We start from the raw sequence: 12,824 nt of genomic DNA, 5'->3' as shown, positions 1-12,824 counted from the left end.
TAATTGTTGTACTGGCTCTCAAGATAGGGCTGTTTGATGAGCTTCTTTTCATTTTGTTCTTTTTTTCATCTAGAAACTGAAACCAGAGGCTCAATTAGATCAATTTTTTTTGCCAATGAAACAGGTGTTGTCATTCCTCTGTGCCATGGTGATTTGATGGGTTGTGTCGAAATGGGAATCATAACTTCCTTGATCTTTCTGTGCTAAGGTTTTATCTGCTTTGAAAAGGCAATGAACAGTCTAGTTATGTCTTATTGTACCTGTGGTATGGAAGCCAACTGTTTTAATTTTACAAACAGATAATATGAACTAAAAAGGTTATCAAAACATATGATATGGCAGTTCGGGTCAGCAACACACACTAGCATTTTTTCACAACTCAGTTTCCCAAAGGTTGAGACTCTTCAGAAACTTCCTTCCCACAGAACAGACCAAAATTATAACAATAGTTATCACTTCCACACAAAGCCTAAAATTTATACTCAAATCTAATGGCTTTCCCTTTTAAAAGTTGCTTCGGCACATCCAAGAGATTTTCATAAAAAAATTCCCCACTTCTGGAAGTTTTTATTCATAGCGATAATCAAATTTCTAACCTTGAATCCTTGATCACTTTTGTTAGTATTTGCTTCATTATTACCTACAAAATGAAGCATTGTTTTTAGTTCAAGGTAGTTGTCATGTGGTATGGCACTTTTTACAAGGATCACCATCAGGTCATCATCTTCAGACCAATAATCTCTCTGGTTGGGCAATGTGTGATATCCAGATAAAATTAAGACACCAATAAAAACTTTCAGTTCATCTACCTGAGGTAGAATACTGTGGCAAATTTTTCCACTGTTTTACATACTTTTCAGTTTCTTCCATAATGCTGTTTAGCAGTTCAGAAGTAAGCAACTCCTTAAAAATGTCCAGTGGCATATAACTTTGTTAAGTGTGTTCACAATATTTTCTCGGCTAATTTTTGCCAGACTGCCTACATTGCCAAAACTGTCTTAGTATTGCTTTTGGTTCACTCATTTTCTTTTTAGAAGATTCTGTGGTTGTGACTGAACTTCAGTTTCCTTGGCACTTGTTGAAGATGCTGTAGAATGGCTTGGAACGTTGTTGTCCTCTGGCACATTGTTCTACTGTCACTGGAGTATCCTGCACCATAGGACACCTTGTTTCATAATCATTGAAACTCTCCTCATCTATCAGTTCATTGACATTAAGTGATAATATAGCCATATCTGCCTCTATCTCCACAGGAAACAAGTATTCTGTCGCCTCCTCAGCTGATTTCAGTGTTTTCCGCAGACACAGATTAGAATTCCTGAAAGAAAACGAACTCGAGTGTGTATATTATAATAGCCCAGCACCCTGTTTATAAGACACCATTCTCAACTCAAAAATTTTAGTACGAGATTGTTAGTTTCATCAGGTATTTTATACAACTGGCATAAATAGACTTTTAGCATTCAAATACCAAATAATATAATTTACTTACCCGTCTTGCAAGACTTCTAGCAAACAAAATCATATCATGTGCGCAATAAGAAATTCACTAGTGTTGACATAAAGACGTGTAAACACAGATCAAGAAACTTGGACTCCAAATGGACTGTAGCTGAAAGTGTGGAGGCAACATTGAATGCAGACAGAAATTATGTGGAGTTCACTGTTGCATGGTTCAGCAATGGAAAGGAACTGTCCTATAACTAGGATGCTGGGTGCTAATGGGTTAACAAAGTCCAATTATACGCAACATTGTTTTACTTGATGATGGTTTAAGGCTAAAATCATGAAATTCAAATGGTGGACATATCTTTCAACTATTTCAATTGCTTATTTTCTGTTCTTAACTGAACTGTTTATCATCCACATTTCAACACTCCAGACAAATATCTTTTGAAAACAATTCCTAACATCTTAATTTATATTTGAAGTTGGCGGAGTTCTCTTGTTCAGAAGTCCCTTTACTTGTTATTACCAGTCCACATTCAGTATCTTCCCTACAATAGCCATTGTCACTTATAATGCTACCCAAATAACATAACTGATTTACTTCTTGTAGTGTCCTCTTTCTTTATGTAATTCTCTCAGCATAGTTTTATTTAATTTGAGTATGTTCTATTGCCCTTGTTAACTTCTCGCTACCTGTATTTTATCCCTGTTACCTTCATAACATGAAAGAATAGTTTCCAATCTCGAAACCTATAAATAGTACAAATGTTGGTTTGTATGTCTTCATTGTATCTTCTAAGATAAGTCATAGGATCAGTATTCCCTTGTGTGTTCCTACATCTCTCTCTGACTCAGACAGATCTTTCCTGCGATTGGCTACTACCAGTTTATGCATTCCTCTATAAATAATTCATGTCGATATTTTGCAGCCATGACTTGTTACTCAACTGAGTAACATTCTCATCAGCCAGCGACTGTCTTCTTTGGAATTGGAATTATTACATTCTTCATGAAGTGTGCTGAGCTACTAGTTAAATGAACTTTCATTACCTTGGTGGATGTTGTCTTCATATCTGTCTTTGCCACAATAATGTGTTGACTGTGCTGTTCGTAGTACTTCAGTCACATTCCTGTTTTTAGTTCAGTATTAGATTTACTTTTACATAACCCCAAAATGATTTTTTTTCTTTTAGTGGCCCTGTACTTGGTTGACCAGAAGTCTTGTTCTTCCTGCCACCTACTTTCACTCATCCCACTTTATTAACACATCCATTTCTCTTTATAAATTGTCAACCTATGTACCCAATTATGGCCTCTAACATTTCGCACTCTTATTCGTAGTCAGAGTCAGCTAGTTTTGTTTATCGTGGTAACAACATCCTCCTAAGTAGTCTCTGCCTACAGATTTGAATGGGGGACTGTTTTACCCAAGAGACTTCCATCATCAGTTAACCATGCAGTAGACCTAGATTTCCTCAGAAAGTGACAGCTGTAATCACCACTTGCCTTCAACCATTTGCTGTACCAGCACAGGAAGGCTATGTTGGCTGATGTTTCAAGGCCAGGTCAATAAATCGTGCAGACTGTTGTCCCTGCAACTACTGAAAAGACTGCTACACCTTTTTGGGAGCTGCATATTAGTCTGGCCTCTCCACAGATAACCTTCCATTGTTGCTGAGGTGCGTAAATCGCCCCATCTTAGCTAGGGCCATTGGTGAGTATGACTTAAAGGAGGTCAGTTTGTAGAACTTGGGGACATAGCTAACTACTTCTGTCACTTTACTTTCAACTCTTTTTCAAGTTTGAAGTCTACTAAGACAAGAGCATCCTCCTATAAAATTACTTTGCCAGATGGCTTGTTTCGCTATTATTAGGCCTTATTTAGATTCATTTCTGACTTTAGTGTGGAATTATACTGTATAAAGAAGTGTGCTGCAGCAGATACGCTTGACAGTATTATTATTACAATATTTTCTTTTATAAAATGTTGACTTCAATGGATTATCTGGTTCATAATGTCTCTTCCACTGTGATCATCTGATGTAATTTTTCTTCATAAATAGACAAATTGTACATCTTCCTACAGCTTTGTAAGTTATGTGCATTCAGTGAGATATAATTTTTATTTTATTTCATTTCCAAAGTACTTTTAGGGCAGTTTCCGCAGGTTTCAACAAAAAGTATTGACAGCTATCACAGTTAGATGATCACTTTGTCAGCAGTGAATTGCAGTATCTTGTTTCTTATACCTGCTAATTTTCCATGGTTTCTCATCTACTTTGTTGAACTCAATTTGTATGTGCACATACCTGATCTACAATCTACCAGACATTCATCATCTTGCTTAATTTTCCCATACCTTATTATAGCTATATGCTGATTCTGTAGCCATCTTCTCATAGTACATGTTGCATATCCCTGTCTTATCCTGATAGTGATGAATAGGGTGAGCAGCAATTACTGCTTGCTGGTGACACTCTGGTGCACCAGCACCAGGAGACCAGCAAGTCACATATTTTGCTTTTGTTTGATTCAGATTTTAATTCTTAAAGTCTTTGCATGTTTTTGTGTGCTTGCTTAGTTTTATTCTTAAATTCATTGCATGTTTTTGTATTTGAGAGGTGTAGTATCATGTTTTAGTAATAGTAATGTGACCATTTGCATATTTTGTAGCGCAGTAGTCATCTGTTTGTTTATGTGTTTCGAATGGCCAGTGACCATTGACCACAGCTCAACCAGCTACCAATCTCCAGTGGTGAAACAGCAGGAGACTAGAAAATGACATGCATAGCTCATTTTTTTTTTAAAAAAAAAAGGAAAAAAAGAAGAAAAAAGGAAAAAAATGCTCTTAATGGTAGTGTGCGGACACAGGATGAACTGCTGAAGGTGCTGTCTTCAGGCTATTGCCTCAGGGTGTGGTGCAGTGGAGAAGATGGTGGGATGCACGGGACACCTCAGGTGTCGCTTGCTTCACTCATGGCCTCTGCTGTCAGGGCACCTTCCATCATACCTAAAGCAGTGGATCCACGCTCAGTGCAGGGTTAGTGGTGGGTTGTTATGTGAACACGTTGCTTGAATTGGAGAGTGACTGTGGATGCTGGTCATCTGACTTTGGCCATTCACTCTATGACCTTCAGCAAGGTCTGAGAGAAGGCACAATGGGGAGGGGTGTACTAGTTATCGGGGGCTCCAGTGTTAGGTGCGTTAAGGAACCTCTTAGGGAACTAGTGTCCAGGGCTGGAAAGAATTCCATTGTACACTCAGTGTGTCTGCCAGGGAGGGGAAGGGATGGGGGCTCATCAGAAATGTATGGAGGAGGCCCTGCTTGCAGCTCCAGGGTGAAAAGTGCAGTAGTCTACAGGTTGTTGCTTATGACAGCACCAATGACATTTGTAGCTTGGGTTTGAGGTCATCCTCAGTTCCTACAGGTGGCTGGTGAAAGTTGTGGAGACTACTGGCCATGCTTGTGGGGTGCAAGCAGAGCTCTCACTTTGGTTTGGAGCAGAGTGGAGGGTCTCAACCAGACACTCCATCGATCCTGAGACAGTCACAGATGCAGATTTCTGGACCTTCGCAATGGGGTGGAGAGTTGCAGGTCTCAGTTTGATAAGTTAGGGTGCACTACACAAAGGTCGCAACTACTAGCAGTGTACTTGGGAAGTGCACAGGGGTTTTTTAGGCTAGGTGGTAGTTTGAGGTCCTCTGATGAATGTTGACTGTTCGGTACGAGAGAGAGCAAAATCAGATTGCATGCGAAGTAAACAAATTTCAACAGTCAAAATTTTAACAGTAAATTGTAGAAGTATTCATAACCAAGTTCCTGAACTTACTGCCCTCCAGGAAAGTTGTTGCTCTCAGATTATTTTTGGAACCGAGAGCTGGCTGAAACCCGAAGTAGAAAGCTCTGAAATATTTGGTGAGGTATGGAATGTGTATCGGAATGATAGATTAGATGTCGTAGGAGGGGGAGTATTCATTGCTGTCGACAAAAATTGTGTGTCTATTGAGGTTGAAATTGAGTCTGACTATGAAGTTCTCTGGATCGAGTCACATGCCTAGGTGAACTCAAGCTAATTATTGGATGCTTTTACTGGTCACCTGATTCTGCTGTACACAGTTCCTGCAGTATTAATGGGAGGCGGCTTTAATCTACGATTATAGTTTACAGATTCACTGTGGGTGGTATGGAGAGACAATCTTGTGAAATACTTTCAAACAAGTTTTTTGCAAATTGCCTTTAACAGCTACATACACAATGGAAATATTTTAGACCCTGTAGCTACAAATAGGCCTCACCTTACTGACAGTGTCAGTATAGAGACAACAATTAGTGATTGTGAAGTCAACATAGCAAACTTAGCAAATGCATCAAGAAGTCTAGGAGAGTATTTATGCAAGGAAAAGCAGATAAAACAGTTGTGTGCACACCACTTAAACAGTGAAGGGACATCATGTGGTTCCAATATGATGGACGCAGAGGAGTTATGGGCAAAATTTAAACTGATTGTAAGTTGCACTCTGAACACATTTTTGCCATGTAAGTGCATTAAGGATGAAAAAGACCATCCATGGTTTAATAATCAAATTTGGAAAATGCTGAGGAAACAGAAGTTATTGCACTCTTGCTTGCAATAAAAAATGCAAATGTCAAAAGGCAGAAGTTAGTAGACATTCATGTGTCTGTCAATAGATCAATATATAGAGTGTACAACTGCTTCCGTCATCACGCCTTAGCAAAAGATCATTTCAAGAACCCGAGAAAATTCTGGTCATTCTAAAATCACTCAGTGGGTCGAAGGCTTCTATCTAGTTACTTGTTGACCGCTCTGGGAAAGCCAAAGTTTTAAATTTCACTTTTAAGAAATCATTCATACAAGGTGATTGTATAAACATACTATTGTTTGACTGTCACCCAGGCTCCCACATGGAGGACATGGAAATAACAAAACAACTAAGTCGCCAGGTGCAGATGGTATCCCAATGTGATTTTACATAGAATGTTCTGCAGTATTGGCCCCTTACTTAGCTTGCATGTATTGCGAATCTCTCACCCAGTGCGAAGTCCCAAGCAACTGGAAAAAAGTGTGTGTCACTCCTGTTTATAAGTAAGGTAAAAGAATGGACCCACATTATTACAGACCAGTATCCTTAACATTGGTTGCTGCAGATTTCTTGAACACATTGTGAGTTTGAATGTAACAAATTTCCTTGAGACGGAGCTTCCGTCCACAAATCAGCATGGATTTAGAAAGCATTGCTCATGCTCTTTTCTCGTGTGATATCATACAAACCATGAATGGAGGCCAGCAGGCAGTTTCCACATTCCTAGATTTCTGGAAATCATTTGACACAGTACCCCACTGTAGACTTGAGCATAAGGATTAGATTCCCAAATATGTGAGTGGCTCAAAGACATCTTAAGTAATAGAACCCAGTAGGTTCTCCTCGACTGTGTATGTTCATTAGAGACAAAGGTATCATCAGGAGTGCCCCAAGGATGTGTGATAGGGCTGCTCTTATTCTCTCTATGTATAAATGATCTGACTGACAGGATGAGCAGTAATTTACAGCTCTTTGCTGATGACACTGTGTTGTACAGAATGGTGTACAGAAAGGTCTCATCACTGACTGAAGGAGGATACAAGATGGCGTAGAGAGAATCTGTAGTTGTTGTAGCAAATGACAGCGGTTCTAAATATAGAAAAATGTAAGTGAATGCAGATGAGTAGAAAAAACAATCATGTAATGTTTGAATACAGCACTAGTAGTGTGCTGCTTGACAGAATCACATCAATTAAATATCTAGGTGTAATGTTGCAAAATGATGTGGAATGAGGGCATCAGGTTGGTAGTAGAGAAAGCAAGTGCTTGACTTTGTTTTATCAGGAGAATTTTGGGAAAGTGTAGTTCATCTATAAAGGAGATGGCATATATAATAGTATTGCAACTCATTCTTCAGTACTGCTTGAATGTGTGTGATCCCTTCCAGAACAGAGTAAAGTAAGACATTGAAGTTGTTCAGAGCATGCTGCTAGATTTGTTAGCAGTAGGTTGAGTCAGCACACAAGTATTATGGAGATGCTTCGTGAAGTCAAGGGGGAATCCCTGGAGGGAAAGCAAGGCTATTTTCGTGGGCACTATTGTGGAATTTAGAGAACCAGCATTTGAGACCAACTGCGGATCTATTCTACTGCTGCCAATGTGTGTTTTGCGCAAGGACCACAAAAATAAGGTGAGAAAAATGAAGGCTCATACAGAGGCTTATAGACAGTCATTTTTTGCTCACTCTGCGAGTGGCACAGGAAAGGAAGTGAGTAGGAGCAATACTTGCTACCCTCCACCATGCACCAAATACTGGTTTGCTGAGTATGCATGTATGTAGAAATTATGTTCTGGTTCTCTTAATATCCTGATTAACATCAGTCTGCTTGGGCAAAGGCTTTTCTAGTATCTTAAAATACATTTTTAGGTATGCTTTGCTATACACTTTGTGTTCCAGTTCTATTAGGACTGTAGCTGTGAAAAACAAAAGTCATGAATTATGTTCGTAAAATCACTGTGTTTATTCAGATAGCCCCCTGAACCAAAACATAGCTGAAATTATTTTGAAACATTCACTGTAGTCCTTTTTTTTTTTTTTTTTTTTTTTTTTTTTTTTTTTTTTTTTTTTTTTTTGGAGCTGCAACTAGTACTGCCCTACAATGTTCTTGGATGTCCTTAATTGCATCGTAACAGTGTCCTTTCATTGCCGGCTTCAATTTGGGCAACAACCAGAGGTAATCAGGGGTCAAATCAGGTGAATACGTTGGGTGATCCAGTGCTGTGACCCATTTGGTGGCCAAAAACTTACGCATATTCTTCACTTGGTGGGCTTGGTGTAGTCATGGAGGAGCAGCCGGGAACCTGCATTTTAGTTTTCATGTCGAATTTGACAGATTCTTGTCCACAAGCGCTGGAGGGCTCAAAAAATTTGATGTTGCCTCACTGTGCCATTTTCTGATGAGTGTCAGGTGTGTACTGTTACACTTATGGCCAGAATGCCTGCTGCAGTAATGCTACTACTTTGACTTTCTGCACAGCTGTTTTTGAAACCTCATGGCTCATATGCTACAACCACACTGTGTATTTAATCACATATCTGTGGCCAACAATGCTTCTTGTGTTCTGCTTACTTTCTCGAATTGAACGTCGTCCTAACAAGCATTTTCTCCTTCACCCCCTCAATCCTCTTACAGGTAACTATTATCAAAATTTTGTGGTTGTGACACCAATTATAATGTGCTATATTACTCATGTTTTTCCACTGATGTCTTCTGTGCCATGGACATGATAAAAAACTTTGAAATCTTGCTTTCTATTATTACTCATACTACACACTGGTTTGAATAGCAGATCTTTCACTTGTCAGACTGTCTTGGTTAACTCTATAGGTACAAAATCAAATAAAAATATATGTCTACATTAGTTTTCAAAGATGACTACTGCTGTAGCTAAATCTGTCTTGTATAGAGATTCTGAACAACTCAGCCTTAATTTTATAATTACCTTGTGACAATTCTTCTGTTTCAGAAATTGATGATAGATGAGAAAAAGTGTTACCTCTTTGGTAGGAATCCTCAGATGAATGACTTTTGCATTGACCACGCATCTTGCTCTCGAGTTCATGCTGCTCTTGTGTATCACAAGCATTTAAACAGAGCCTTTCTGGTGGATTTGGGAAGCAGTAAGTAAATACCCATAACTGTTATCATTATTTTTTCAGTGTCTCATTCAGGTCAAGGAATCTTTATGAAGTAGTACATGTTTTTAAGATGAAATGATGCTCACAGTAAGAAATGTCAATGAAAATTTGTTGTTTGTTTACTATTGAATCTGTTTTAATTTAGTAAGGTGCAAAATATATGCTCATTGATTTAAACCAATGCATTTCATTGAGTCTTGCATCCCTATTATACATCATTGTCGAAGAAACAATACCAGTTCATGAAAATGGACATCATTTTACAAGACAGTCACATTACTAAGGAATAAACTGTTGCTTGACTGTAAGTTTTCTGTGAAAGTGAAGTTCCTTCCTAAGAGTGATTATGAACAATGAAAAATATATTATCTATCTCACACTAATAGTGATCTACTAAACCTATGACTTTATTTTAACTGACTGGCTGTTACCTATTGGGATACAAGTCAAAAAGCCAAACATCATTCGCTCTATGCTTTAGTGATTTCTGCTGAATATTTATAATATCCACTTAATTTTAGGTTATTGTGTAAATACAGAACAGATAACACACAACAACAGGAGTAAATAGAGGGAAGTTATGTTCATGGAAGAAGAATTAATTTTGTATACAGGGTTTTCAGTTGCACAGGTGATTCTTGTTGTGATTATTATTATTATTATTATTATTATTATTATTGTTATTATTATTGTTATTGGTATCATCATCCAGAAACTTGCTGGCTGTATCAGAGAAGGCCCAAAGCTGCCGTTGGAGACCAAAGTAAAGAAGTTGCTTGAGGAACCTACGGTTAAATTTTTACAAGAAAGTTCAGGTAACTCAGTGGAAGATGATGACACAAGTGTTGAAAATGAAGGCCGGACATTTTATGATGCCTAAAATAATGATGTGAAAAGGCATTGTAAAGTCTGCCTCAAAGACTGGAGTTCGCAGCCCTTGGTCTCGCAGTCGCACTCTTGCTTCCCAAGCATGGGGTCCCGGGTTCGACTCCCGGCATTGACAGGGATTTTCACCTACCTCGAAATGACTGGGTGTTTGTGTTGTCCTCATCGTTTCATCATCATTATTCATGAAAGTGGTGAGATTGGACTGAGTGAAGGTTGGGAATTTGTATGGATGCTGATAACCGCACAGTTCAGTGCCCCACAATCCAAAGCATCATCATCATCATCATCATCATCATCAAAGACTGGAAGAAACATTCAAATAAAATGTTGATGATGTGTGAAGACTCTATACAAAAAGTTGAAACAACAAAATTACTCACAATACTTAAAGATAGCCATGACAATTACACGAGATGTGTACTTTGAGGAAATTACGCCAGATGCGTGCTTCAAAGATTGAGAGGAATCAGTTCAAGTAAAGTGTAGTGAATTTTCTGCTGATGATTGGCAGGCAGTATTTGGCATATTCTGGAAAGAGAGATTATGGGAGCAGAGGAAGACCTGTGTAATGAAATTTATGGATGTTATCCTAACCAAACATCCTGGGATATCAGAGGACAATCTGGGAGATAATGCGAGGTGGTTTGTCATTTGAGGATTAAAGTGCGAAAATATAAAATGTGTAAAAATGTTTCTCCGTACTCTTGGTAAAAAGGACTGTCCAATACTGGCCCAGTAATACCAAACTTGGGGTGAACCTTGGTTCTGAAACTTCACATACTTTTTTTGTTGCAGTCATACTATGTTTTATCGTGATTTATCCTCAGACCCATTTTCTGTGCCTTCTCTATTAGCACCGTAGTTGTTATTTCAGTTTATATTCCTCCTCTGCTATGGCAGTATCATTGGAAAATGCTAAAAGTTTCACTTGACCATCTTCATTTACACCTCTTACACTTGATGACACTCTTTTTAAGGCTTTTACCAAGACTGAGTTAAATAGGCTGGTTAGATGCAGCCTTCCTATTTGACAACTGTCTCCACAGTGAAACATGCAGACATCCTGCTTTCAACTGTTACATTTAGTTTTATCTACGTGTATTCTGGTCGGCCTGATCAATTTCAAAAGTATTCTTGATTCTTCCATTATCCTCCAGGTGCTTCCTCTGTGTACACTATCATAAGCTTTCTTGAAATCTGTAAAAAAGCAGTATACCTTCTTATCAGAGTGCCAAATATTTTCAGTTAGTTACCTGGGAGTGAATATTTGTTTCATTATTGACATATATTTTCAAAATCTGGACCGGTACTCTTCCTGTACTTGAATGTAACAAATGCAGAAAAATTATGAGAAGACCTTCATGGAGGAATTCCTAGACAGCCGTCCAAAACTAACATCGTTGCATTACTGGTGGACATCCTGCTCCATGCAGTACCTTGTGCTTACTGTAGAATTCCAACTACAACTTTACAGACTCTAGAGGAAAAATACTGTGTGGAAAAGGTTCTGCCTTTAACTTGATTTTTGAGTATGACTCAGTACACAGTTCTGTCAAGTGCCAGCTTAAAGAGTGTGAAGTTGCACTTCCTAGTACAAGGGGAGTTTGAAAAGTCCGTGCAAAAATAAAAACTACTTACGTGTTTGGGGTAAACTTTTTTTATTTTTCGACATAGTCTCCTTTTAGACTTACACACTTCATCCAATGCTGTTCTAAATTGTTGATCCCTTCTGAATAATAGGAATTGTCCCAAGTCTGCAAAATAGCTATTAGTTGCTGCAATTACCTTCTCGTTTGAATAAAATCTTTGTCCCGCCAGACATTTCTTCAAATTGGGGAACAAATAGTAGTCCGAGGGAGCCAAGTCTGGAGAACAGGGGGGATGTGAAACGAATTGGAATCCTATTTCCAATAATTTTGCGACCACAACTGCTGAGGTTTGTGCTGGTGCATTGTTGTGATGGAAAAGGACTTGTTTGCGGTCCAATTGCCGGCTTTTTTCTTGCAGCTCGGTTTTCAAACGGTCCAATAACGATGAATAATATGCATCTGTAATAGTTTTACCCTTTTCCAGATAGTCGATGAGGATTATCCCTTGTGAATCCCAAAAGACAGTCGCTATAACCTTTCCAGTCGAAGGAATGGTCTTTGCCTTTTTTGGTGCAGATTCTCCCTTGGTAACCCATTGTTTAGATTGTTGTTTGGTCTCAGGAGTATAATGATGTATCCATGTTTCATCCACAGTGACGAAATGATGTTTAAAGTCCTGCGGATTCTTCCTGAACAGCTGCAAACCATCCTTGCAACAATTCACACAATTCCGTTTTTGGTCAAACGTGAGCAATTGCTGAACCCAAGTATGGATAGCTTTCTTATGTCCAAATGATTATGCAGAAAATTATGTACCCGTTCATTCGAGATGCCCACAGCACTAGCAATCACACGCACCTTAACTCTTCTGTCATCCATCACCATATCATGAAATTTATCTATGATTTCTGGAGTTGTAACCTCCACAGGGTGTTCAGAATGTTCAGCATCACTTGTGCCCATATGGCCACTCCGAAAACTTTGAAACCACTTATAAACTTTTCTAATCAAAGGTACAGAGTCACCATAATGTTTATAAAGCTTCCCTTTAGTCTCCTGAGGCTTTTTGCAATTCATAAAGTAATGTTTAATCACCACAAGAAATTCTTTTTCGTTCATTTTTTGACAATCACTCAACTTCCTTGACTCACACGAAT

The 12,824-nt window shown here is 38.5% G+C and overlaps 1 protein-coding gene across 1 annotated transcript in view; it reads left to right on the top strand.

The window, feature by feature from the left end:
- The window catches only part of LOC124802553 (nuclear inhibitor of protein phosphatase 1), an 80,670-nt gene that overhangs the window by 41,767 nt on the left and 26,079 nt on the right, over positions 1–12,824 (top strand). Inside the window, exon 3 of the mRNA XM_047263418.1 lies at positions 9,019–9,172. Coding sequence (XP_047119374.1) covers positions 9,019–9,172 — 154 coding nt within the window. The remainder of the gene's footprint in view (positions 1–9,018; positions 9,173–12,824) is intronic.

This window comes from Schistocerca piceifrons, chromosome 6 (genome assembly GCF_021461385.2).
Source record: "Schistocerca piceifrons isolate TAMUIC-IGC-003096 chromosome 6, iqSchPice1.1, whole genome shotgun sequence".
NCBI classification, from domain to species: domain Eukaryota; kingdom Metazoa; phylum Arthropoda; class Insecta; order Orthoptera; family Acrididae; genus Schistocerca; species Schistocerca piceifrons.
This window is presented reverse-complemented; position numbering and strand designations above follow the sequence as displayed.